Source organism: Suricata suricatta, chromosome 8 (genome assembly GCF_006229205.1).
Source record: "Suricata suricatta isolate VVHF042 chromosome 8, meerkat_22Aug2017_6uvM2_HiC, whole genome shotgun sequence".
NCBI classification, from domain to species: domain Eukaryota; kingdom Metazoa; phylum Chordata; class Mammalia; order Carnivora; family Herpestidae; genus Suricata; species Suricata suricatta.
This window is the reverse complement of record NC_043707.1, coordinates 72,585,104-72,609,972: the sequence shown is the minus strand read 5'-3', so window position 1 is coordinate 72,609,972 and position 24,869 is coordinate 72,585,104. Positions and strand designations below refer to the sequence as shown.

Sequence of the window (24,869 nt, the reverse complement as noted above, 5' to 3'; positions counted from 1 at the left end):
CCCACGCCTTCGTGTCTGTTTGTGGACATGTTAGGCCCTTGATTAAGAAGTCAATAAAACAAGTCGCATGGTCTGTCTGGCTATTTTTGTTGTCAAATAAAATTAAGGGACCAAGTGACTTGCCTAAAGTGATGTTGTGGAAAGAGCACGGGACAGAGGGCCAAGCGGATCATAGTCCTGTGAGTCTGGACAGGCCCTCTCACCTCAGCAAGCACTGATTTTCTCATGTGTAAAATGAAGGTGCTGCGATCCTTTCTGATCATAATATCCTGTGATTTTGTGAAGCTGTGGATGCTGCCCAGAGGGTGGAGGAAAGACCCCTCGGCCCCCGGCATGGTCCATACTCACCACATTGCACATCTCCACTCCAGCTCTTCAGCCTGACCGGGCCTCTCACCAAGACACAGTGGGATGCAGCCTTCGGTGCCTGCACAAAACACTCCTTCAGAAATGGGATCTCAGGGATCCTGTAGAGGGCGGGTCAATAACTCTTGTTAAGTTTGAAAGCTTAGACTAAACTGAAGGGAAAACACACAATCTTATGACCCTAAAATATGATACACAGAACCATTAATTTATGTTTTTCTCTGAACTAGTAGTTCTCCAAGTTATTAATTGTAGCTGGAATAACTAGTAAAGTATGAATTCACTCATTAGCTCTGTGAAAGTAGCATGTAACATTCTCTTGACATTTTTCCAGCCTATGTTTCTCCTTGAACCAGACAGTAATAAAGAAGTGATGTATATCAGACACTGTGCAGTCTCCTCAATAGAAAATGGCCATAAGAAAGTAATTACAGATATACACTGGCTGTCTGACACATTTGAGGTGAGTCTTGATGGTTTCACCGTTTTCTCCTGCTGGATTGTACATTCTCAGAAGATTTTTATTCAAAGAGGATGTTTCAAGTCAACGATTCATTTACACTTAAATCATGAAATAAGCAGGAAGCAGGTGTCAACGGGTTGTGTCAGTGCTGCCCGGCCAACATCTAACTTGGAGCTCAGAATAAGGCCAATGTGTCAACTTCAATGGTTTATAAACCATTGAACAACGTAGATGGTGTCAACACTGATAAAATACAATAGGGAAGAAGAGTTTGATATATAAAAACAGAATATAAATATTTTATACCTTTAGCCTTTGTGGGTTTAAAAGATATGATTTCAGGGGCACTTTGGGTGGCTCAGTCAGTTGAGCATCCGACTTCGGCTCAGGTCATGACCTCACCGTTTGTGAGTTTGAGCCCTGCCTTGTGCTCTTGTGCTGACAGCTTAAAGCCTGGAACCTGCTTTGGGTTCTGTGTCTCCTCTCTCTGCCCCTCTCCCACTCAAACTATCTCTCTCTCTCTCTCTCTCTCAAACATAAATAACCATTTAAAAATTTTTTAATAATAAAAAGTTACGATTTCAGCTAGTTGGACTCTGAAGTGCTGTGACATATAATAATGTGTTATTTTGCCAAGGCAACTTTGAACAGGTGGGTGAGAACTAGTCATGCAGTGAGTGAGTCCAGCTCACTGCCCAGCATCCGCAATGCAGTTTGGCTTCATAGTTCTGTACCTGACTCACCAAGTCTGGTGTTAGTGAATTTGGGAACTGGTAAGTTCCCCAAATGTCTCCCTGGAAGACCCTAAGGGTCTCCTCTGTTCTTTCAGAAAATCAAAGCATATTATGAAAAAGTAAGGTTAGGAAAGGAAATTAGCCTTTCTGTTTATTCAAATGGATTATGCACAGCAACAACACTTTTAAAAGTTATAACGAACCAAAACACGTAGCCCAGATGGTTTCTATTACCTGTGGATGTTCAAGATATGATAATGGAAGGAACTCTCTAACTTCATTTCAGCTCACACCATAAACACAAATTAACTCAGATGGTTATAAGGTTAAATAAAAATAGCAAATCACAGGAAAAATGGAATAAATCAAAATAGAATATCATAGAATATCGCATTTCTAGATTGAGGACAGTTTTCTAAGCTAATTAATGTTGAAAGACATTCAAAACATACACATGTAAATTTCTAAATTAAAGAATAAAGAACAAACAACAAAATGGAAAATATTGGTCTCAGATATGGTAAATACAAAATTTCCAGTAAATAAAATATATACTGTAAACTATACAACATAAGCATATATGATATACTATATACTCACTATATACAATTAGTAAATAAACATGAAAATCATTCAGGCTTTTTAATATCAAAGAAACTAATTATAAAGCAACAATAATATACTATTTTGGACCTATTTAATTTTTCAATAAAAATTTAATAAATAATAAAGCCCTGTGTTAGAATGGATGCAATAGTGAAACCAGGAAATTCTAACATTTCTGGTTCCAATATAAAACTTTTGGAATGCAATTAGTCAATATGGTTCTTAAATCATCCAAATTTCAACTTTTTGAACAGTAATTCAAATTTTGGGAATTCATATTAAGAAATAATCCAACTTGGGAGCACCTGGGTGGCTCAGTCGGTTAAGTGACTCAGGTCATGATCTCATGGTTGGTGGGTCAGAGCCCCAGGACGGGCTCTCTGCTGACAGTTCAGAGCCCAGAGCCTGCCTCACATTCTGTGTTCCTCTCTCGCTGCTTCTCTCCCACTCATGCTCTGTCTCTCTCTCTCTCAATAATAAATAAATATTAAAAATATTTTTTTGATGTTTTATTTATTTTTGATACAGAGAGAGACAGAGCATGAGCAGGGGAGGGGCAGCGAGAGAAGGAGACACAGAATCTGAAGCAGGCTCCAGGCTCTGAGCTGTCAGCACAGAGCCTGACACGGGGCTCGAACCCACGAACCCGAGATCTGACCTTAGCCGAAGCCGGATGCTTAACCGACTGAGCCACCCAGGCGCCCCTAAAAATATTTTTAACAAAAGAAATAATCCAACTCGTGTTTCTAGATACAAACTTACATGCACATCTTAACAAACGGTGTCAAAATGTATTCATGAAAAGAGACTGGAAAAGAATATAGGTTAGAATTATAGTTGAAACCTACTAAAACCTACTTTCCAAAAATCTGTACTATCATAGTATGTTGTATCTGTTTTTTAAATCATTAAAACATAAAAGCCCAGGGCAAGCAGCTTCCGGACTCTGGCGCCGCACTTCATACCACAGGGTAGGCTCCGTAGAGGGAGAGGTGCACAGACTCTGGGGGGCTTATCAGATCTGAGAAGAAATTGGCAGCATTTGGGAACCTGAGAGGGTTCACGCTGCGGTGGCCTCAGCCAGGTTTCCAGGGTCTTAATTCCTGCGCCGCCTACAGGCAGCAGCGCGCCACCGGTCTCCCTCCGCCCACCCACTTTGTTTACTAGTTTGCTCATCGCTCCTACCAGAGAGTAGGGAATAAGGAAAGTCATGTTTCCCTATGGATTCGAGGGGCACTTTCTTAGATTGTCACAAAACCTTTCACCTCATTTCAAAGCTCGCTGCTTGGAATTTGGGACCTTCTAGGACCCTGAGGAGCCATTAACTGTGCTAGGTGGCTGTTAGTATCCAAAGTAACACTAAGCATCTTCTCCACTGACCTTATCTGCTTGGCAATCTCATAAAAACTCCTATGTTTTATTCCACCACTAACAGTAAAAGACAAAAGAGCCTATTCCTAATTATTTCTAATTATAATCATGAAATTATGATACACCACCTATATAAGACTATTAAAATGATTTATGACTACTTAGGTAAATGTTCAAATGATAACAACTGAAAAATCTAAGGATAGAAATTTTAATGCATGCTGACTAAAACTATGTAAAAATGTTTTTGTGAAAAAAAGGCTGGAAAAATATATGACAGAATTATATTTTATTTTAAAACCTAGTCTCCAAATTTCTGTGGTTATGTTATATTCCTTTAATAAAAATTAAAACCAGAAAATATTTAAAGAGTAAAAAGCTATGAGAAAAGTCATTACTGTTCTTAGGTTCTTAGAACTTACTTCTTGTGTTTTTAAAAAAACAGATTAACAGAATGGGTTCTGTCTTCGAGAATCGCAATGGAATATGCTGTCAACTTGTCACATGTTCGGCGGATTGGTAGGTCTCTGTTAGTGTTCTTGGGTCAATTCGATGTGGGGGTAGGGGGTGGGGAGGAAGGTTTCTCCACAGTTCTAACAAGCAATGCTCAGGACACCACATGGGTGTCTTACAACTCAACTCAACTCTGACGCTATCTGAAAGGATAGCGTTAAGGTCCAGTCCTACCAGACTACTCTCTCCAGCCACCCCCCTACCCCGTCACCCCTTTCCCCTGCCACCTCAGACGCCAGTCACAGCCCAGGTTGTTACCTGTACTTCTGACTGACCTGCTGCAGACTGGATGTTCCCAAGATTGCCTCCTCAGGTTGGATTGATCAGCGAAACATTTTACTTACTAGATTACTGGCTTATTATAAAAGGATGTAGCCCAGGAACAGCCAGATGGAAGCGATGCATAGGCCAAAGTATGGGGAAGGGCTCAGAGCTGCCATGCCCTCTCCTGGGGCTCACTGGCCCCAAATCTCCAGGTGTTCGCCAACCAGGAAGCTCTTTGAAGCCTGTCCTCCTGGGGTTTTACTGAGGCTTCTTTACACAGGCACAATTGATAGAATAATTGGCCATAGGTGACTGAACTCCAGCACCTCTCCCCTCCCGGGAAGTCAGGGGGCGGAACTGAAAAATTCCAGGTCTCTAATTGCAAGATTGGCTCCATTGGTAACAGGCCTCCATCCTTAGGTGTTTTCCAAAGGTCACCTCATTAACATAACAAAAGGCACCTTTCCCACTCTCAAACAGGTAGGAAATTCTAAGGGTTTTAGAGGCTCTGGGTTGGGGGTGGGAGGGCCCTGGGTGGCTCAAGTCTGTTGGGTTTCCCACTTTGTTTTCTTTCGTTGTTTTTTTTGTTTTTGTTTTTTTTGTTTTTTTTTTTACATTTTATTTATTTTGAGAGACAGAAAGAGACAGAGCGTGAACATGGGAGGGGCAGAGAGAGAGACACAGAATCTGGAGCAGGCTCCAGGCTCTGAGCTAGTGGTCAGCATAGAGCCTGTTGCAGGGCTGGAACCCACGAACCGTGAGATCATGCCCTGAGCCGAAGTGGACGCTCACCCGACTGAGCCCCCCAGGCGCCCCATGAGTTTCCCCCTTTGGCTCAGGTCATGATCTCACTGTTTGTGTGTTCGAGTCCAGCATCAGGCTCTATTGACAGAGCCTGGAGCCTGCTTCATATTCTGATCCCCTCTCTCAGCCCCTCCCCTATTCGTTCTCTCTCTCTCTCTCTCTAACATAAAACATTAAAAAAAAATTTAGAAGCTCTCTGCTAGAATCCTGGAGGAAGATCAAATTTCTATATCTTACAATTCACAATCTCACAGTCTTATTTTAAACATTACCTAAAATGTTTTCATGCAATATATCCTTTTTTTCTTAGATGCTTAAAAATCATTATCTTCTTCTGTTCCTTAAATAATCTTTATGTAGCAATTAAACCTGATATAACAACAGGACAGAATAGATTGTTGCTGGTTGAAAAAATATTTTTCGCTCAACCGACCCAGCCATCCCAAAAGTTTTATTTTTTTATTGCATATTTATAAACATTTTTAATAAACAATTTGGTAACTATCTTGAAAATATTCATTTTTTTAAATGTTTTATTTTGATACAGAGAGAGACAGAGCATGAGAGGGGGAGGGGCAGAGAGAGAGGGAGACACAGAATCAGAAGCAGACTCCAGGCTCCAGGCTCCAGGCTCCAGCCTCCGAGCATATCAGCACAAACCCCGATGCAGGGCTCGAACCCACGAACGTGAGATCATGACCCAAGCCGAAGCCGGAGTCGGAGGCCTAACCACCTGAACCACCCAGGCGCCCCAAAAATATTCATTTAAATAAAATCACGTCTCCCAACTTCTGGAACTAAAAATTCACAAGAAGTAGAAAATATGAAGAGTAACATTATTTATCTAGGATCCAAATACTGGCAAAACTTGTCCATTCCAAATAGCTTTAACCCCAATAGAAATAATGACACTTTAAGCCATAGAAGCTGACAGCTATGGAGTGGAAGATGAAGGTATATGTGACATTAACAGCAGCCATGGGCAAAGGGCTGGGGAGACATGATTAATCCTGTGATACATCTTGGGTAAAGTTCTGTGACTGCAAGCAACAGAAATTGACTATGGCTAACTTAAGGGGATAAAATCAACTTATTGGAAGTTTATGCCAATACTAATAAGTTAACTATTTCATATTCACAACTAACCTGAAAAATACTTATGGATAGGGCAAATGAGGCTCTGAAGGCAAACACGTTACCTACCAATAACTCACTATACATATAGTGAGGTGTATATGTATATATATAACACAACTACATCCTATACTATAGGTAGTGAGTAATGACATTGCTGAATCAAAAAAAGAGCTGACTCAGGCCTCAGAAACAGCCCCATAGATTTGGGTAGCAGGAATGAATGCCTGGCTCCTTCCATCTGAATTAATCAGTTCTAACCTGACTTCTGTTCCATCAAACTCACTCCTTTGGCCAGGGAGGTAAACAGTAAGGCACCTTGAGTGACAACTCCAACAGGACTGCATGCAATGGGGAAGGGCAGTTCCCCAAACAACCATTAGAATGCTTTTGCCAAAAAGTAAAAGGACATGATGGTGGGGGGATTATTGCCCAATAGGGTCATATGGAATATTTACACAACTAAAATTGTTATGATTTCATGGAGAAGTGCTTATGGTATGATGTTGATTATAAACAACAAAATGCAAAGCTATACTGTTCTTCACTAGCCTTGGAAAACATTTAGAAGCACTGAACAGACTTAAAATATTACATGTTTTATATTTAAGACAGATTCTTGATTGCTGGTTATAATGATGGTCCTTGAATTTGGGAATATTCTAGAATGATCTGGAAATAATTCCTTCAAAAGTTGTTTTTAAAAAGTTTACGCATTTAGAGAAGCAAACTTTTAGTTATTTGAAAAACTTACCAGTTCTAATCTTTATACTTTAGCCATGCCAAGGTCTTATAATATAGAATAAAATAAAATAAGGTTCCAAGGTGCCTGGGTGGCTCAGTCGTTTAAGCAGGTGACTCTTGATTTCAGCTCAGGTCATGATGTTAGGATCCATGAAATCAAGCCCTGAGTTGGGCTCTGTGCTGGTAGTACACAGCCTGCTTGGAACTCTCTCTCTCCCTCTCTGTCCCTTCCCTGCTCACACTCTCCTCTCTCTCTCTCTCTCTCTCAAAATAAATAAACTTAAGAAAAAATAAAAATACGGTTCCATTATTAAAGAATATATGGCTAAATGATGGGATATTACTCAGCCACAAAAAAAGAATAAAATCTTGCCATTTGCAACAACATGGATGGATCTAGAAGGCATAATGCTAAGTCAGAAAAAGCCAAATACCATATAATTTCACTCATCTGAGGAATTTAAGAAACAAAACAAAGAAAAAAGAGATAAACAAAAAAACCACTCTTAACTATAGAGAACAAATGGACAGTTTGATGGATGAACTAGGTGAAGGAGGTTAAAAACACACTGATCCTAGTGAGCCTTGAGTAACATACAGAATTGTTGAATCACTACTTTGTACATCGGAAACTTATATAACATGATATATTAATAATGTTAGAATAAAAAATAAATAAAAGAAAAAGAATATGTGACTGATTTATGCAGAAAGTTCAACTGAAGTTATCTGTATTTAGCAAAATCATTTCATGGATAATGCAAATGAATGCTATAAATGAGATGTAAGATCTTTGTAATTTGGAAAAACAGTCTTAAAGCAACTATCATTATAGTTTAAAACAGATATTTTTGTGTCATTTGTGGTGTTCTCCAAGGATTTATAATTTGACAACATAAAAATGATTAATACTTTCATGAATTTTAACTATTTGTTATTAAGATGAATAAGTGATTAATATTAAGTCACATAAATGAATAAAAGTTTTGTTAGTCTTACTTGAGTTACTATCTGTTTATCTAAATACTTTAACTTACACATCTAAATTCTTTAAAAATATCTTAAATTTATTAATCAAGTTCTTCATAACCTCCGTGATAGAAATTATGGAGCTAGTATAGCATATTCTTTGCCATCCTTATCATGTGTTTTCACATAATTCATACAAAGCACTTTTATACTAAAATAGTGCACAAGTATCATTATAAATATTTTACCAAGTTTATGACATGAAAAATAATGCTCTATATATGTGTAGAACTTTATAAAGAATTTTCACATACCTTATCTCATTTGATTTTTATAGTCAACCTGTAAGGAAGGAGAAGTAAGAGAGGGAATAACCATTATTGGATGCTTACTATGCACAAAGCATATTAATCCAACATTGCCTGTGTATGTATTTTTGCTGTAAATACACACATATTTATATTATATACTATATTTAAATTGTGTAACATATATTTATATTATATATTTATAAATATCATATCTCTTGTATATGACACCAAAAACACAAGCAATAAAAGAAAAAAGATAAATTGAAATTCATCAAAGTTTTTGGGCTTCCAAAGGCACTATCAAAAAATTAAAAAGATGCCCACAGAATAGAAGAAAATATTTACAAATTGTATCTCTGATTAGAAATTTCTCTCTAGAGGGGCCCCTGGGTGTCTTAGTCGGTTAAGCGACCGTCTTCAGCTCAGGTCATGATCTTACGGTTTGTGGGTTCAAGCAAGCCCTGCATTGGGCTCTGTGCTGACAGCCCAGATCCTGGAGCCTGCCTCATAGTCTGTATCTCCTTCTCTCTCTGCGCTTCCCCTTCCTGTCTGTCTCTCAAAAATAAACATTAAAATTTTTTTAAATAAATTTCTCTCCAGAATATGAAACAATTCTTACAACTCAACAATAAAACATCAAATAACCCAATGTAAAAATAAGCAGATTATCAATAGACATTTCTCCCCCCCAAAACACACAAATAGCCACTAAGCACATGAAAAGGTGTTCAACATTAGCAACGAGGGAAATGCAAATCCAAACCACAATGAGACCTAAAATAGCCAAAGCGACAATCTTGACAGAGAACAGTCAGAGGACTGACACTTCCGGATCTCTGAACTTTCTGCAGTTACAACTATGGAGACAAATGTACTGACACTGGCATAAAGATAGACACAGAAATTACAGAGTACAGAGACAAACCCATATGCCTATGGACAACTGATTTTTTTTTTTTTACTAGAGTTTTTGTTTATGCCTGATATCTTGTTTCTAATCTGCGTGGCCATAGGAAAACCCATAGTGTTAACAAAGTTTTATGATGTTACTTTTTAAAAAGTCTGTTTTTCTGCATCATTTTCAATTCAAAGAATCCTCTTAGAATACTATTATTTTTCCCCTAATAGAGTTCTTACTGGTTTATATTGGTCTGAAGTACTAGAAAACATGCCTGTGTACATATAGCATTAAAAATAGGATTGGTTGAGGGGTGCCTGAGTGGCTCAGTCAATTGAACGCCCAGCTCTGGCTCTGGTCATGATCTCACAGGTCATGGGTTCAAGCCCCACATCAGGCTTGCTGCTGTCTGCATAGAAGACTGCTTTCGATCTTCTTCCCCCTCTCTCTCTGCCCCTCCATGCGCGCGCACACGCACGCTCTCACTCTCTCTCTCTCTCTTTCTGTCTCAAAAATACATACACCATAGCATTTAAAAGAAGCTATCAGCTTCTCTCTAACAAATAACAATTGTGGCTATTCTAAGGACACACAACAGTTGATGGAAATGCAAAGACTTGAATCCTGGTTTGTATTTTCAGTCCAATACTCTGCACCATTCTGATTTCTGCTTCAAAGGATTGCACAGAAACTTTTAGAATGTAACTAAAAGCTTTTTCAATAAGGGTCCTGAGACAGTTTAATGGAAAAAGGCTAGTCTTTAACAAATGGTGCTGGGACATTTGGATATCTGCAAGCCAAAGAATGAAGTTGGGCCCTTGCCTTACACCTTATACAAAAATTAACTGAAAATGGAATAAAGACCTAAATGTAAGACGCAAACCTGCAACTTTTAGAAGAAAATATTAACAAACATAAGCATAAATGTTCATGACCCTGGATTAGAGAGTGATTTCCTACATATAACACCCAAAGAACATGCAAATGTAAATCTAAATCAATTTTAATTTTTTTCAATGTTTATTGTTTTGGTGGGGAAGGGCGGGCAGAGAGAGAGGGAGACAGAGAATCCAAAGCCGGCTCTGTGCTGTCAGTGCAAAGCCCAACATGGGGCTGGAACCCATGAACTGGGAAATCATGATCTGAAGTCTGACACTCAACTGACTGAGGCACCCATGAGCCCCACTAGGATGGCCGTAATAAAAAAAGACAAAATATAGCAAGTGTTGGCAAGGATGTAGAGAAATTCGAATCCTCACACATTGCTAATGGGAAGAAATGTAAAACTGATGTGGTTGCTTTGGGAAACAATCTAGCAGTTCCTCTAAAGATCAAACACAGAAGTTGCCATATAACCCGGCAATTACACTCCTCAGTGTATACCTAAGAGACATGAAGCCATGCTTCCACCCAAAACTTATACACAAATGTTCAGAGGAGCATTATTCATAGGAGTCCATCAACTGATGAATAGATAAACTGTGGTATGTTCAAACAATGGAATATTATTTGGCAATATAAAGAAATCATGTGCTTTTATATATTACCACATGGATGAACTTCAAAAATGTGCTAAATGAAAGAAGCCAGTCATAGAAAGTCACATATTGTATGATCCCATTTATATGAAATGTTCAGAACAGACAAGTCTAGACAGACAAGAGGTAGACGAGTAGTTGTCTAGGGCTGGTAGGAAGGGTTGGGGACAGTGAGGAGTGACTGTCAATTTGTACAAGATTTCTTTCGGGGGTGATAAATATCTTCCAAAATTGATTGTGGTGATGATTGCACAGCTCTGTGAAGAATTAAAAACCATTGATTTGTGTATTTTAAACAGGTGAATTTTGTGCTATATGAGTTACATTTCAAGAAAGTTGTTATGTTAAAAAAAGATGCAATCTCCAAACTCAATTCTCATTTATGATAATATTAGTGTTAATACTAGCAAAGTCATCAAATAACCTTATAAACTGTATAATTCTCTAAAAGATGCAAAACAGTGCTATTTCATAAAAATCTTACTTTCAGAGACATTAAAATACAGCCATGATTACATTGCTAAAGTGTAACAGCAGGAAGTATGGTAGTTTTAAGACTATACCTCTTATTTATATTAAATAACATGAATTTTTTTTAAAGCACGATATGTTTTTGGGATATCAGACCACAAAAAGCTTTAACCCCACAACCAGTAGAGAAAAAGAAAGAAGAAAGTATTGAAATTCCTTATGATGTACCATCTACTTTTTTGCATCTAGATCTCTCCTGGAAACCTTTCACTAAGGTGAGTAACATGCAGTTTAGTCCCTTCTATAAGCTTACATATACTTCATAATGTATATGCGTTTACATACATATGTACATACACTCTAAATGTGGAACAGCTCAAATTAACATAAGACTTTATAATTTATGTATTCATTTAACCAACAAATTCTTTCAATGAGGATTATTATGATGTCTGCCTAGATCAAGCCAAAAATCACAATTTTTATGAACTCAAGATTGACCTTTGTTCATTTCCAATGATTTGGAATTATTCGTTTGCATGAGCAATTGTCTGTAAATCAGTAGCCTCTCCAGTTAGCCAGAAAAGATAGTTTTACCCCTAATATAGACAAAATTCTGCATATTTCTCATCTAGTAAGAAACAGCATTTTAATACCTATAACCAAACAAAACTGAAAGTAGTTGGAAGAGAAATTGCTTGCACTTTTACTGAAAGAGCTTGAAGAAAAGCAATTTTAATGTGAGAAAGAAATGGCTGTGTATGGAATATGTATGGAAAGTATGAACGGACTTCTGATATTGACGACTCTCCTTTTTTAGAATGTCTAGCTTTAATTACAAACTTAATACTTTTTCCTCCCTTTGTTGTACAAGTATCATTATTCCATTATTATATATTTGCTCCAAATGGAAGAGAGAATACAGAGGGCTGAGAATATTCCTGAAGTAGCTGGAATTAGAAATTAGAAAGAGAGGATTAGGAATTTTCTGTGGTAGGATTTACTGAGCTGTAAATACTTTAAAAAGAAATGAGCAAACAAAAACTCACCTGAGAATAATTGGAAGCGTGTGGACAAGCATCCTGATGGAGAAACGAGGGGCAGACGCTGTGAGGGAAAAATATGCCGGTTCTGGTGCAGACCGAGGACCACTTCCGGAGCTCAGGGGCGCGTGTGTCCTCACTGGGACTCAGCAGCGCCAGGCAGATGAAAAGACCCCACACAACTTTCTGGAGGTTCATGTAACTGAAAGATTTAGGCAACAGGAGAATAAGCCGTTATTTTATATTAAAACCAAAAAGGATGCATTATGAAACAGAAGACAATATTTTCAGAAATTAAATACATGTGCCTGGGATTTGGAAATGAGCTCCTGGACAAGCTCCCTTGGGTCACAGGGTTTTAGAGACTGTGGTTTGGGCACTGTCCCTGGGGAAAAGCACCTAGAAATCTGAGAGAGAATGGAAAAGGGACAAGGGGAGGGAGGTGGGAAGCAGCTACCTGGGGGTGGAAGGGAAAAACAAGAATAAGTGACCCACAGGGTATATAGAAATAATATTTCTTATACGTTCTCCCAAAAGATAAAGCTGTCTAAAGGTGAAACAAGTTTAGACCACTGCCCAACCAGGGTCAGCCTGAGCGAGGACAATTTCCTTTACAAAACACAAGGTAACTGCCTTTGCTTATTTAAAAGGCATGTGGGTGCGCCTGGGCGGCTGGGTGGTCAGTTGAGCTGCTGACTCGGTTTCCACTAAGCTCATGATTTCAGGGCTGGGCTCTGGGCTGACAGTGCACCTTCCTCTCCACCTTCCTCTCTCTGCCCCTCCCCTGCTCATTTTCTCTCTCCTTCCCTCTCTCACAATAAATAAATTAAAAAACATTTTTTAAAAGGACTGTAAAAGTTTGAGTATTAGTAGTTTCTTATGTCTACAGTGAGTTAGATAGTTGCTAAGATAGTCTGATTTGTAAAAAGAATACAGAAAATCAAACCCTCCAATACGGAACTTTATAATGGCTAACTATAGCCAACCCATTAAAATTGCCTATCCACACACAAAGATTTGAAAGATTTCAGTTCAGTTTAGTTTCATAAATATTTATTGTGTACATTTATGTATGTTTGAAAACTCATTAAAAAATTGTACAAAGCTGCCTTAATTGTATGTGCTCAAAGAATAATTGTATAGAATAAAACATATCTTGAGTCTAGCAAAATAAGTTATGACATGTAAGAAATAAGTTACCATTCCCAATCAGAATACAATAGAAGTTAATATTTGTATAGCACCACAATAAAACAGAATAGAGAAATAACAAATGACTTTTTAATCTATCTCAACTCAACCCATACACCTTTGTTGAAGTAATTGAAGTGTACACATATAAATGTCAAAGCTATTAAAATAAAGGTATGCATGAATATCTCACCTTGAGAGCCATGCATAATGGAAATGTACAAGAATCGCTAGAAACGGAAGTACTTTCCAACTATTTGCCTTATCAAATGGATTTCCATTTATAAATTCTTGAATGTTCAGTTAAATGATAGTACATCTAATACCCAGTTTGGGCCAAACTCACTTTGAAGCTGTGTGTTTCATAGATACAACTCAAGACCTCATGCTTTAAAAAAAAAAAGGGGGGGGGGGAGAAAAAGGAATCACTATGTTTTTATGGACATTTTCTAAGCTGTATTAAAACATCACGTGCTTTTTATGTATTTGGGCCTGCTTCATTCCAGAGGGAATCAAAGGTGTCTCTTCTCTACTTCTTTGTATTCAGCTGTTGGCTACAATTTATTGAATTTCATGAGTCAGATACTGTGCTCATTAATATTACACATGGTTTCATTCATTTGTCAGTTATTTATAAAATTCTCATTTTACGCCAGGCCCCAGGAGTGCAACAGTGAGTAAAACAGATGCCAATGATCATGACAGTCCTGCAAGCCAGGAGTTTTCATTACCATTTTATAATTAAGGAAACCAAAACTGAGATAAGTTAAATGTAACTTGTAAAGAATAACTCATTAAGTACCTTACTCTTACTTTTTAAATTAATGAGAAAAGATGATCATAGGATGTTACTGATTTTATCCAATTGATGATAAGGATATCACTGCAGCTTTCAAAGTGTGCTTTCTTACTCACTTTAAATAGGTTTATTGAGGTATAAATGACATAGAATAAAATGTACATGTTAAAGTATTCAATTTGATATGTTTTGACATATTAGAAAGCCATGGAACCATCACTATAATCAAGATAATGAACATATCCATCACTTCCTAAAGGAGGCTCACATAAAGATGCCCTTTGTAACCCCTCCCCCAGCACCTCGCCCATCTCCACCCCCGCAGACCACCACCGATCTACTTTCTATCGCTATATACAGTGCCATTTTCTAGAACTTTATGTAAATCAAAGAGTACATACTTTTTGGGGGGAGTCTGACTTCCTTCAGTCAGTATAATGATTTTGGGATTCATCTATGTTGTTCTGTACATCAATAGTTAATTCCCTTTTATTCCAGAATAATATTTCATCATATGGATATACTACACATTTATCCGTTTACCTGTTGATGGGCATTTAGGTCATTTTTAGTGTAGGGCTAATACATACACATATACATATACATATACATGTCTTTATATGGACATATGCTTTTATTTTCTTGGGTAAATACCTAGGAATGGGATGATTAGATCATGTAGCAGGTATATGTTCAATTTTTAAGAAACTGCCGCAGTGTTTTACAAAGCGGTTGTACCATTTTACATTCCAATGAGTGGTGTGGGAGAGTTCCAGTTTTTCCACATCCTCATTAGATGATATGGCATCTTTTGACCTTAACCATTCTAAACCATGTAAAGTAACATCTCATTTGCATTTACTTAATGACTAAAGGTGTTACATGTATTTTTTTTCCATTTATATATGTATCTTCTTTGGTGAGGTGTCCATACCTTTGATCTGTTTTTTAGTTGTGCTGTTTGTTTTCTTATTATGTAGTTTTCAGAGCTCTTAATATATTCTGCATACTAGTCTTTTATCAGATATATGATTTGCAAATATTTTCTCCCAGTCTGTGAAATTTTAAGGGTTATTCTTTTAACACTGTCTTTAGAAAAGCAGAAGTTTTTAATTTTGAGGAAGTCGAGTTTATCAGTTTGTTGTTTCATGGGCCATGATTTTGGTTTTGAATTTAACCCAAGTTTGGGTTACTTTTTTTCTAGGAGTTTTATAATTTTATAACTAAGTTTATGATCTTTATTGAGATAATTTTTTTCTCTGTGCAAATTATGAGTCAGAGTTCTTTGGCGTGTGGTGTTCTAGCACCATTTGTTGAGGACTGTCCTTTCTCCACTGGATGGCTTTTGCACCTTTGTCAAAAATCACCTGTCCAAACATGTGTTAGTCCATTTCTGAGCTCTCTATTTTGTTCTATTGATCTATATGTCTTATCTTTACACCAAGACCACACTGTCTTGATTACTATAGGTTTGTAATTAGTCTTGAAATTAGTGCTTTCAATTTTTTTTCTTTTTCAAAATAGTTTTTGACCATGTTTTTGACTAGGTTTTTTGCTTTCCCATGTGGATATTGTATCTTTTGTCTTGGATAAGCCTGCTCTCACTTTGGCTGGAATTGTGTAAACTGTGAATCAGTATTATGAGAATTTGGTGTCTGCCATATAGCCTTTTACTTCATAAGAATAGTATATCTCTCATTCTATTTAGGTCATTAATTTCTCAGGGACATTTTGTAGTTTTCAGTGTATAGGTCTTTCACTTCTTGTGATAGATTTGTCTCTATGTCTTTCACATTTTTTGGTGCTCTAGTAAATAGTACTTTCAAATTTTTAATTGTTCATTACCAGTGTATTAATATAAAAATATAAATGATTTTTGAGTATCGATTTTGTATCCTGCAATCTTCCTATAATCACATTAGTCATCATGACTTATTTGTAGGTTTATTTAGGTTCTCTAAATAGACGTTAATATCATTTGGATTTTTGCTATGTAGATGATAATGTCATCTGTAAATAAGGACAGTTTTATTTCTTTTCTGATTTGTGTGATTTTTTTTCCTTACCTGGTTAGAACCTCTAGGAGAGAGCGTTCTTGTTTTATTCCATATTTCAGGGAGAAAGCATTTAGGTCTTCCACAATTAAGTATGATGTCAATTGTAGGATTTTCACAGAAGCCTTTGTCAGGTTAAAGAAGTTCCCTTTTATACACAAATTAATGTTGGATTTTGTCAAAATATTTCTATGCATTTTTGCAGCTGATCATTTTTTTCTTTTTAAGCTTATTAATATGGAAAATTACTTCGATTAATATCTGAATGTAAAACTAGCCCTGCTTTCCTGGGATAAACTCCGCCTGGCTGTGATTTAGTAATTGTAACCCCTTCATTCTTTAAAGAACAATTTTTACAATTTTCTCTATATTTATATCTGTGTTTATTCAAAACATTTATCAAACTCTTGCAAAGTGCCAGACTCTGAGGATATAGCTGGGAAAAGCCAATTCCCCGCTCCCATCGAGCTTATATTCAGCTGGGATAGGTACATAGCTACATCCACCTAAGGGAGTGACTGTTTAAAATGAATCTTGAAGCATGCCCCAAATGCCATCAAACAGGAATACTCCCCATCAGATGAATGTTCTCTTTAAAGACGAAGTCATCTGGAGGATATTTATTTTTTTTTCTTTTTTTGTGTGGATATTTCTTAGAGAAAGGTGTATTTGGCTAAATCAGTTCACAAAGGGAACGAATAGACATGTTTTTCGATTCTCTGCTGAGACTTTAGTTGGCTGTGTCCCTTTGCATGTGTTCAGAAGTCTGTGTTGGCAAGCATTACCACAAGTCCTGGAGAAAACTAAATTTCACTTGGTAATCTAATGGGTCTCGCTAACACACCCCTCTTACCACTAAAGGCAGTTACTGTGGTTGTGACCCGCCTCTCGTGTAGATGGCCAGCTCTCAGAACTTTATTTGCAATCTCATTATGGTATTTTGAATCTCTTTAGGACACACTGCCAGCTATCCACCTACTCTGGCCAGACTTGAACCTACTGACTAGAATACACATGGTGATATGCTTCTTGACCACATTCTGTGTATTGAGTCAATATTGGCTCTCCTTCCCCTTCCCGCCACCAAGAATCACAAGTTCAGCATTCCACTGGCACACTCTCTTGGGAGCGCGCTCAGGCTCACTGTCTGGTACTCTGTTGCCACCTCGTGGCTGTAAGCGGCTTGGCTTTTGCCTGCCATGTTAGATCCTTAATAGTCCGCGCCCTTCTGAGTAGTCACTTTAAGATGTTCTTTTGTTTATTCTGTTGCAGAAGACCTTGCTGTAAATGTCTTTGGAATTCCTGCTCTGTAATTGCCTTGAGAGCCTCCGTTATATTCTCCTAAGCACTGCAGAATAGTGGTTAAGGATGTGGATTCTGGAGTTTGGGCTTAAATTCCAAAGCTACAATTTATTATTTGACTAGGTCAAATTACCATACCTCTCTGTGCCTTACTTTAAAACAAACGAAAAATGTTTATTTGAAAAGAGAGACATGAAGATAACGGGAAGCAAACAATGAAGGTAACGACTTCATGGAGTATTGAGAAGATAAAATGAGTTAATACATATACAGCTCTAAGAACAGCTCTTTGTCAACCCACAATAAATGTGGGCCACCCTACATGAGACCGTGGGCAAGCTACTTAATCTCTCTGAGCCTCACTTCATCATCCTTGAAGGAGAATTAATGCTTAACTACCTTAGGACTTACTGTGAGGACTGAACGACATGGTGCATGTGGAGCACACAGTTCAGTGCCTGGCCTGTAGTCACGTAGGAAGCGGTCAGTGAGTGTTAGCTGCTACTGTGACGCTGCGCCCTGGCGAGGGAAATCCGCAGATGGAAAATCCATGAGGAAGATGTTGAATTTAATAAATATGCAAGTTATTCCAGTCAAGTCTGAGTAAACACAGTTGATGATATCATTTTTCTCTGGCTTCATTCTCTTTAACTCTACCACATTAAACACTTTCTACTTAGCCCCTTTTCTCAGAGCTCCTGCCTTGGTTTTTGTGGTTTTCCTAATACTTCTTCAGTTTCTCTCCTCTGCCCTCATTTTCTGCTGCCCTCGCAGCATGAGTATGCCTCAAACTCAAATTTCAGGTGTATGCTTTCCTCGTTTCTCACCCCTTTCAGTAACTGGGTCTACCCTTACTCTGCTGAAAATCCTCCACTTTTTGCCTCTTGCTCTCTCTTGGGCTTGAATCCAACCTACTCCCTCAATGTCTGTGTGTCCAGAACACAATCTGAGTTATCCCTGTCTCTCTCCTCGGGTAGCTACATCCAGTCTCCAGCTTAGGAGAACTAGGTGTCTTCCTTTATAGCACATGTCACATTTGCCTCTACGTTTGTGTTACCAGTAGTGACCCCTGGGTCGGGCTCTTGGCTCTCTTTGTTAGACCAGAGGGCTCCAGACTTTTCCATCTTGCATCCCCTCAAGAAAAATTTTTGAGCACATACTGCCAATGAGCATGTATTTATTTACTAATTATATACATGTTCTACTCTAATATATTAACATATATTATTTCAAAAGAGAGAAACAGATATTGAAATGAGAGTGAAGAATTTGAAAGAAATATTTTAATGATTTTAATTTTGTATAGTAAATGGATACAAATATGCCTTTTTCCTTGTGCTAAATGTATTATGAATAATATCTTTTAGTAAGAACAATGTGGTTAACTGTACCTAGTTATTTCCTGAAATGTTGGTTGACACTTTGTAATACAACTATTTACAAGTCTGGTTTCATGTTTGGCTTACTGTGTTAATTGTTTTTGATGTCTTATCTTTTAGGAAGGGAGACTGCCCAAAGGATGTAGATCCCTAACAGAGGAGGCACTGGTTGACTGTACCAACAAAATTATCATTGTTTTTCACTTTTGTCCAGAATTACGTTACAGTTTTTTTAATGGTATATATTTTTAGTGTAGCTGAATTTTTCTTCCATTTTAGTTTTCATTTGTATGTTTGTTGGTTGGTTTTTATGTTCATTGGCTAGTTTCCCTGCGGTGATATAATCTAATGAAGATATATTAAGATGTCAGGAGTAGGGTCTGATGAGCATACAGTTCTCTACCGCCTCTCCCAGAAATTTAATATCACTTCAGCTCAGGTCACGATCTTACAGTTCATGAGTTCAAGCCCCGCATCGGGCTCTGTGCTGACAGCTCAGGGCCTGGAGCCTGCTTCAGGTTCTGTGTCTCCCTCTCTCTCTGCCCCTGCCCTGCTCATGCTCTGTCTCTATCAAAATAAATAAACCTTAAAAATATTTTTAAAAAGCGGCACCAGGGTGGCTCAGTCAGTTAAGCATCGACTTGGGCTCAGGTCATGATCTCACAGTTTGTGGGTTCGAGCTCCACGTCAGGCTCTGTGCTGACAGCTCGGAGCCTGAAACCTGCTTCAGACTGTATCCCTCTCTTGCTCTGTCCCTCCACTGCTCATGCTCTGTCTCTCTCTCTCTCTCTCAAGAATAAATAAACATTAAAAAAAAATTTTTTAATTAAAAAAAATAATAAAATAAAATGCCCAATTAAAAGAAAATCCTTTATATATTCACAGAATACATATATATTCACAGAAGTGTAACTGTAGGGAGATATTTTGGTGGTGGTTATCTCTGGGAAATATGATAATGGATGGTTTTTCTTATTTTCTTCATGCTTTTCTCTATTTTCCAAAGCTTCAGTAAATAACATTTATTAATCTTAGCTCATAAAAAGGCTTTTGTTTTAAAACAAGATGACATCTTTGTTTTTAAAAAACACTTTTATTTTTAAAAGGAAAGAAGTTCCAGATGGTGTTTGAATGTTAGCCCCCAGATTAACTATGCTCTGTTTGTATGAGGAGTTACTGCTATAATGTTGTACACTCACTGGTGTTCTTAAGTCTTAAGTAACAAACCTGAGCTCATCAGAAAACTTTAAATTATGTCCCATGCATGTGTGGTACTTATGAAAAACAAGTAATACATTTTAGATGGATTTATTTTTTTGAAGTTAAATCATTTCTGATACTTAAGTCTAATCATGAGTTATCTGAAAATCTATATGATGCCAAATGAATCAAAATGACATGAGTTTCTCATTAGAGTTTCGCTGAGACTATCAAAGGTAACATCATTCAGAGGATATATTTTATGTTTAATTTTTAATGTAATAATTCTGAAATGAGATAAATAATGTAGAACTGGTTTTAGACTGTGTGCGATGGAACTTTGTAGAGCCCCTGAAAGTAGGTGGAGGGGTCTCCTCCTTCCCACCAGGAAACCCTTTAATCATTGCAATGCAGGTTTTGATAGATCTTACATGCAAGGGTTCCTGCATGTGCTTTGGTTTGAAAAACATGTTCTACTGCTAAATTAGAAGTCCAAATATGCTCATACTTATCCCCGCCACACTGGGGAGGGAATGGGGCAGAAAATATTAACTAACTATATTTTAAAAAGGCTTTCACTGTAAATATGTGCTTCTTCTATTCATACTCCTCTGAAAGACAAAGTATCAGCCCAGAGCAAAGCAGTGAAGACAGGAGAGATACATCCGTACCAGAGTCTGGAAGGTGGGTTTGGCAACAATCTGAAGCCTATAGAGGACTTCTGCACGAAGTTCTTTGTCGGAACAGAGGTGAGTTAGAATTACCTGTTTTTTTATTTATACATGTTGTATATATATGTTTATATATACATAGTGTTCATTATATATCCAGTCTTAACTTCAGCTTTATTGAAGTGTAATTGACATGAAATTGTAAGATATTTAAAATGTACATCATAGTGATTTGTGAAAGGCTTCCCTCCCCATCTAGTTATTTAACACATCCATCACCTCACATATTTATCTTTGTGCCTGTGTGTGTGTGTGTGTGTGTGTGTGTGACAACATTTAAGTTATATGCTCTTAGCAGATTTCAATTATATAATACAGTGTTAGACAGTGGCCATCATGTTTCACACTATATCCTCAGAACTCACTAACCTTACAACTGACAGTTTGTACCCTTTTATCAACCTCTTCCTGTTTCTCCCACCCCCCCCACCCAGACCCTGGCAACCGCTTTTCTACTGTTTCATTACAACCTCTATTGTACATTTGCTTTATGAAGGCTTACAATATCTATACCACTTCCATATTTTAATATACATATTCACATTGAATTTTAAAAATCTTAATGCTTCATAGATTCATATTTAAAAAAACCTTTTTTAATGTTTATTTATTTTCGAGAGACAGAGTATGAGTGGGGGAGGAGCAGAGGGAGAAGGAAACACAGAATCTGAAGCAGGCTCCAGGCTCTGAGCTAACAGCACAGAACCTGACGTGGGCCTCAAAACCACAAACTGTGAGATCATGACCTGAGCTGAAGTGGAACGCTTAACCGACTGAGCCACCCAGGTGCCCATAGATTCATATTTAAAATGTTCCTGATGTGGGGCACCTGGGTGGCTCAGTCGGTTAAGCATCTGGCTTCGGCTCAGGTCATGATCTCATGGTTCGTGGGTTCAAGCCCTGCGTCAGGATCTGTGCTGACAGCTAGTTCAGAGCCTGTCTTCAGATCCTGTGACTCCTTCTCTCTCTGACCCTCCCCTGCTCAAGCTCATGCTCTCTCTCTCTCTCTCTCTCTCTCTCTCTCTCTCTCTCTCAAAAATAAATAAAAACATTAAAAAATAATAATAATAAATAAAATGTTGCTGATGAATGTGAAAAAATCTATAAAATTCAGTATGACCTTCTTTATTAATGATTTATTGATCAACCTGCAAATATTTATTGAACACCCACACCATATAGTAGAAACCATGCTAAATGTTAGAGATTTACTATGAAAATATATTGCTTTGTTAGCTAGCAAAATGTAGTAGGAAAGACAGTGCAAAACTCAATCAATTCAAAAGTAATAACTGGATATAATAATTCTAAGGACTGTCATTTTTGGCATTTATTATAATAACCAAAATAGGCTTACATTTATTGGACATTTTCTATATAGCAGGGTTTGTACCAGGTATTTTCCAAATTATATCTCACTTAATCCTAACAATCTTCATTCATGACTCTATTTCCCTGCAGTAAAGGGGTTTTCTCCTAAGCCATGGGAAGACCCATACAGAGGTCAGTCTCACTGGAACGCAGTCTGAGGTCACACTTCCTGTCATGAGAAGATCATGACACAGGGCACTCACTGCCTAGATGTGGAGCAGACACATTAAGAGCATTATCCATGCCAGTGCCTGTCCGGAGGCCACAGGGACAGGACAGGGGAGGTTAGGAAAGCCAGACTGTTAGCAGGGACTTCGGAGGTGGAGGAGGCATCTGAAAGATCGGGATGAGAGTACAATTCCCAACAGAAGTAACAGCTTAGACAAGGCTTTGGAATTACCAGAGTCTGGGATTTGTCTGGAGACGGTGGAATCATTTGTGCGCGAGGGAATGCTATACCTTGAAGGCTAGGGTGAGATCCACTCAAAGAGCCTTTTCTGTCATGTTAGGGAATGTGAATTTCACCTGGTAGGCAATGGGGCACTTACCGAACAGAATCTTGTTTTATAACTTGGGCTGTCAATTTTTATAACTTGGAGGTCTAATTTCTTTTTAATTCTGGAAAAATATAAATAATATGTTACCATCTTAACAACACATTTGAAATGTATAATTCAGTGCTATTAGATACATTCATATCATTGAGCATCCATCTATCTCCAGAACGTTTTCATCATCCCAAACTGATATTCTGTACCCATTAAAACAATAACTCATCATTCATTCCTGCCTCCAGCCCATTACAGCCCCCATTCTATTTTCTGCCTCTGTGAATTTGACTTTTCCTGGTACCTCATGGAAGTAGAATCATATAGCTGCCTCTCTGCGCACCAGAGCTTGTAAAGCAGGGGATGACAGCTTTAGAAAGATGAACGACCACAAGATCTCAAAATAGAAGTTAAAGTATGGTAACTGCAGGTGATGTGTCACAGGCAACAGGCTAGGTGTGTGCAACAGGTGTGCCCCAGTCTCTGCCCCCTGAGACTCTGAGCAGCATGAATGGAGAGAGTGCTTATCCTCTGACCCAGAATTTCCAACAGGAAACATAGTCCTTGTTGGTTACACGAGTTAATAATGAACAAAAGCACAGAGGAGTGAATGAGTGGGCCCTGGCGCCAGGGAGCATACTTCGCTTTGCATACTCCAATGTTTTCCCCTCTCCTCTCCCTCGCCTACACGTCCCAAGCTATCCTTTGAGTTCTCTCAACCGCTCTTTTTATACACCTTTTTCTGTGTTTTCCTCTTACTATCCAGTGAGAAAGCACTGGAATTAGGAGACTGCATATAAGCGACCATGACTATGTTGTTTCACCTCTCTGAGTTTCTGTGCTCCTTCTATAAGATCAGGCATGGGACTAAACGTTTTCTCTAACCCTCTCCCACCTCTGCCGTTCACTGGTTCTGTGTCTTTTCCCTTTGTGTGGTTATTTCTGTCTCTTTTTTACACCAGGTCCCCGTGACTTCCCTGCTCCTTAAAACGGCCATAAATAGAGCTGGAATATATATTATTACTAGTTATGTTATTAAATGGAACTTTGCTTCCTGTTCTCAATTTAAAAAGTAATGACACCATATTATGAATTTATATTCCCTTTTTCTCTTACTCCACAAAATTTTTCAAATACTGACTTTGTATCATGCTGAGAACAAATCACTGAATAAGTCAGCCAGAGCCCTTCCTGGAGCTCTTAGTCCAGTGGACGATTTCCAATTAACAGAACTTTAGAAACACAGCAGTTGGAACTTGTGTACATAGATTAGCTTCATAAAATGTTCATGTTCTCCATTTCACTATGTGTAAATAAAAGTTTAACAAATTTCTTTTTTTTTTGTTCCCTGCACTGTATCAAATTATCATTTAATTGTTAGCCTGTGGCTTTGTTTTTGATTGAGTCACCCAGTCCATCCTAGCACATGAGCTCTTTAGTCTCTTAAGTTGTCTTTGTACTCATCAGGAAACTGTAATGTTTTTAGGAAGGTGAAGTGATATACACAGATTGGAAAATGGAAAGAGACCCTGACACTGGCCGAATGATGGGTAAGTTTTGATGATTCCTCTGTTATGAATAAGTTATTCCTTTGAACAAAGTGTTGAATAAGCCTGACCTTGCTAATGGGAGGGAGTGAGGCACCTGAGGTCCATTCTCTGCACTTGTTACTCAAAGTGAGGGTCTCAGACAGCAGCACATTTGTCACCAGGGAGCCTGTTAGAAATGCAGAAACTTGGATCCTACCTCACGCCTGCTGGATCTGAATATAGATATTTTTAAAGTTTTTATTTATTTATTTTGACAGAGAGAGGCAGGGTAGAGGGTGGAGAGAGAGAGAGAGAGAGAGAGAGAGAGAGAGAGAGAGAGAGAGAGAGGAAATCCGAAGCAGATGCTATGCTGTCAGTGCAGAACCCAATGTAGGGCTCAATCCCAGGAACCAGGAGATCATGACCTAAGACTGAAATCAAGAGTCAGCCACTCAACTGACTGAATAACCCAGATGCCCCTAAAATATAAGTTTTTAATAAGATTCACCATGCGATTTGTTTTCACCTCTAAATTT

The 24,869-nt window shown here is 38.0% G+C and overlaps 1 protein-coding gene and 1 long non-coding RNA gene across 3 annotated transcripts in view; one reads left to right on the top strand and one right to left on the bottom strand.

Moving 5' to 3' along the window:
• The window catches only part of WDR63 (WD repeat domain 63), a 74,431-nt gene that overhangs the window by 36,013 nt on the left and 13,549 nt on the right, over positions 1 to 24,869 (top strand). For both annotated transcript variants that reach the window (XR_003912367.1, XM_029949382.1), the window contains exons 13-18: positions 701 to 829; positions 3,986 to 4,059; positions 11,317 to 11,461; positions 12,767 to 12,854; positions 20,773 to 20,903; positions 24,291 to 24,354. Coding sequence is in view for 1 of the 2 variants with exons in the window: in XM_029949382.1 (XP_029805242.1) it covers positions 701 to 829; positions 3,986 to 4,059; positions 11,317 to 11,461; positions 12,767 to 12,854; positions 20,773 to 20,903; positions 24,291 to 24,354 (631 nt within the window). In the remaining variant the exon portion in view is untranslated. The remainder of the gene's footprint in view (positions 1 to 700; positions 830 to 3,985; positions 4,060 to 11,316; positions 11,462 to 12,766; positions 12,855 to 20,772; positions 20,904 to 24,290; positions 24,355 to 24,869) is intronic.
• On the bottom strand, positions 376 to 12,381 carry LOC115299859. Its single transcript, XR_003912368.1, has 3 exons — positions 12,236 to 12,381; positions 8,283 to 8,310; positions 376 to 467 (listed from the first exon to the last, which is right to left on the bottom strand). It is a non-coding gene; the product is annotated as an uncharacterized LOC115299859 (long non-coding RNA).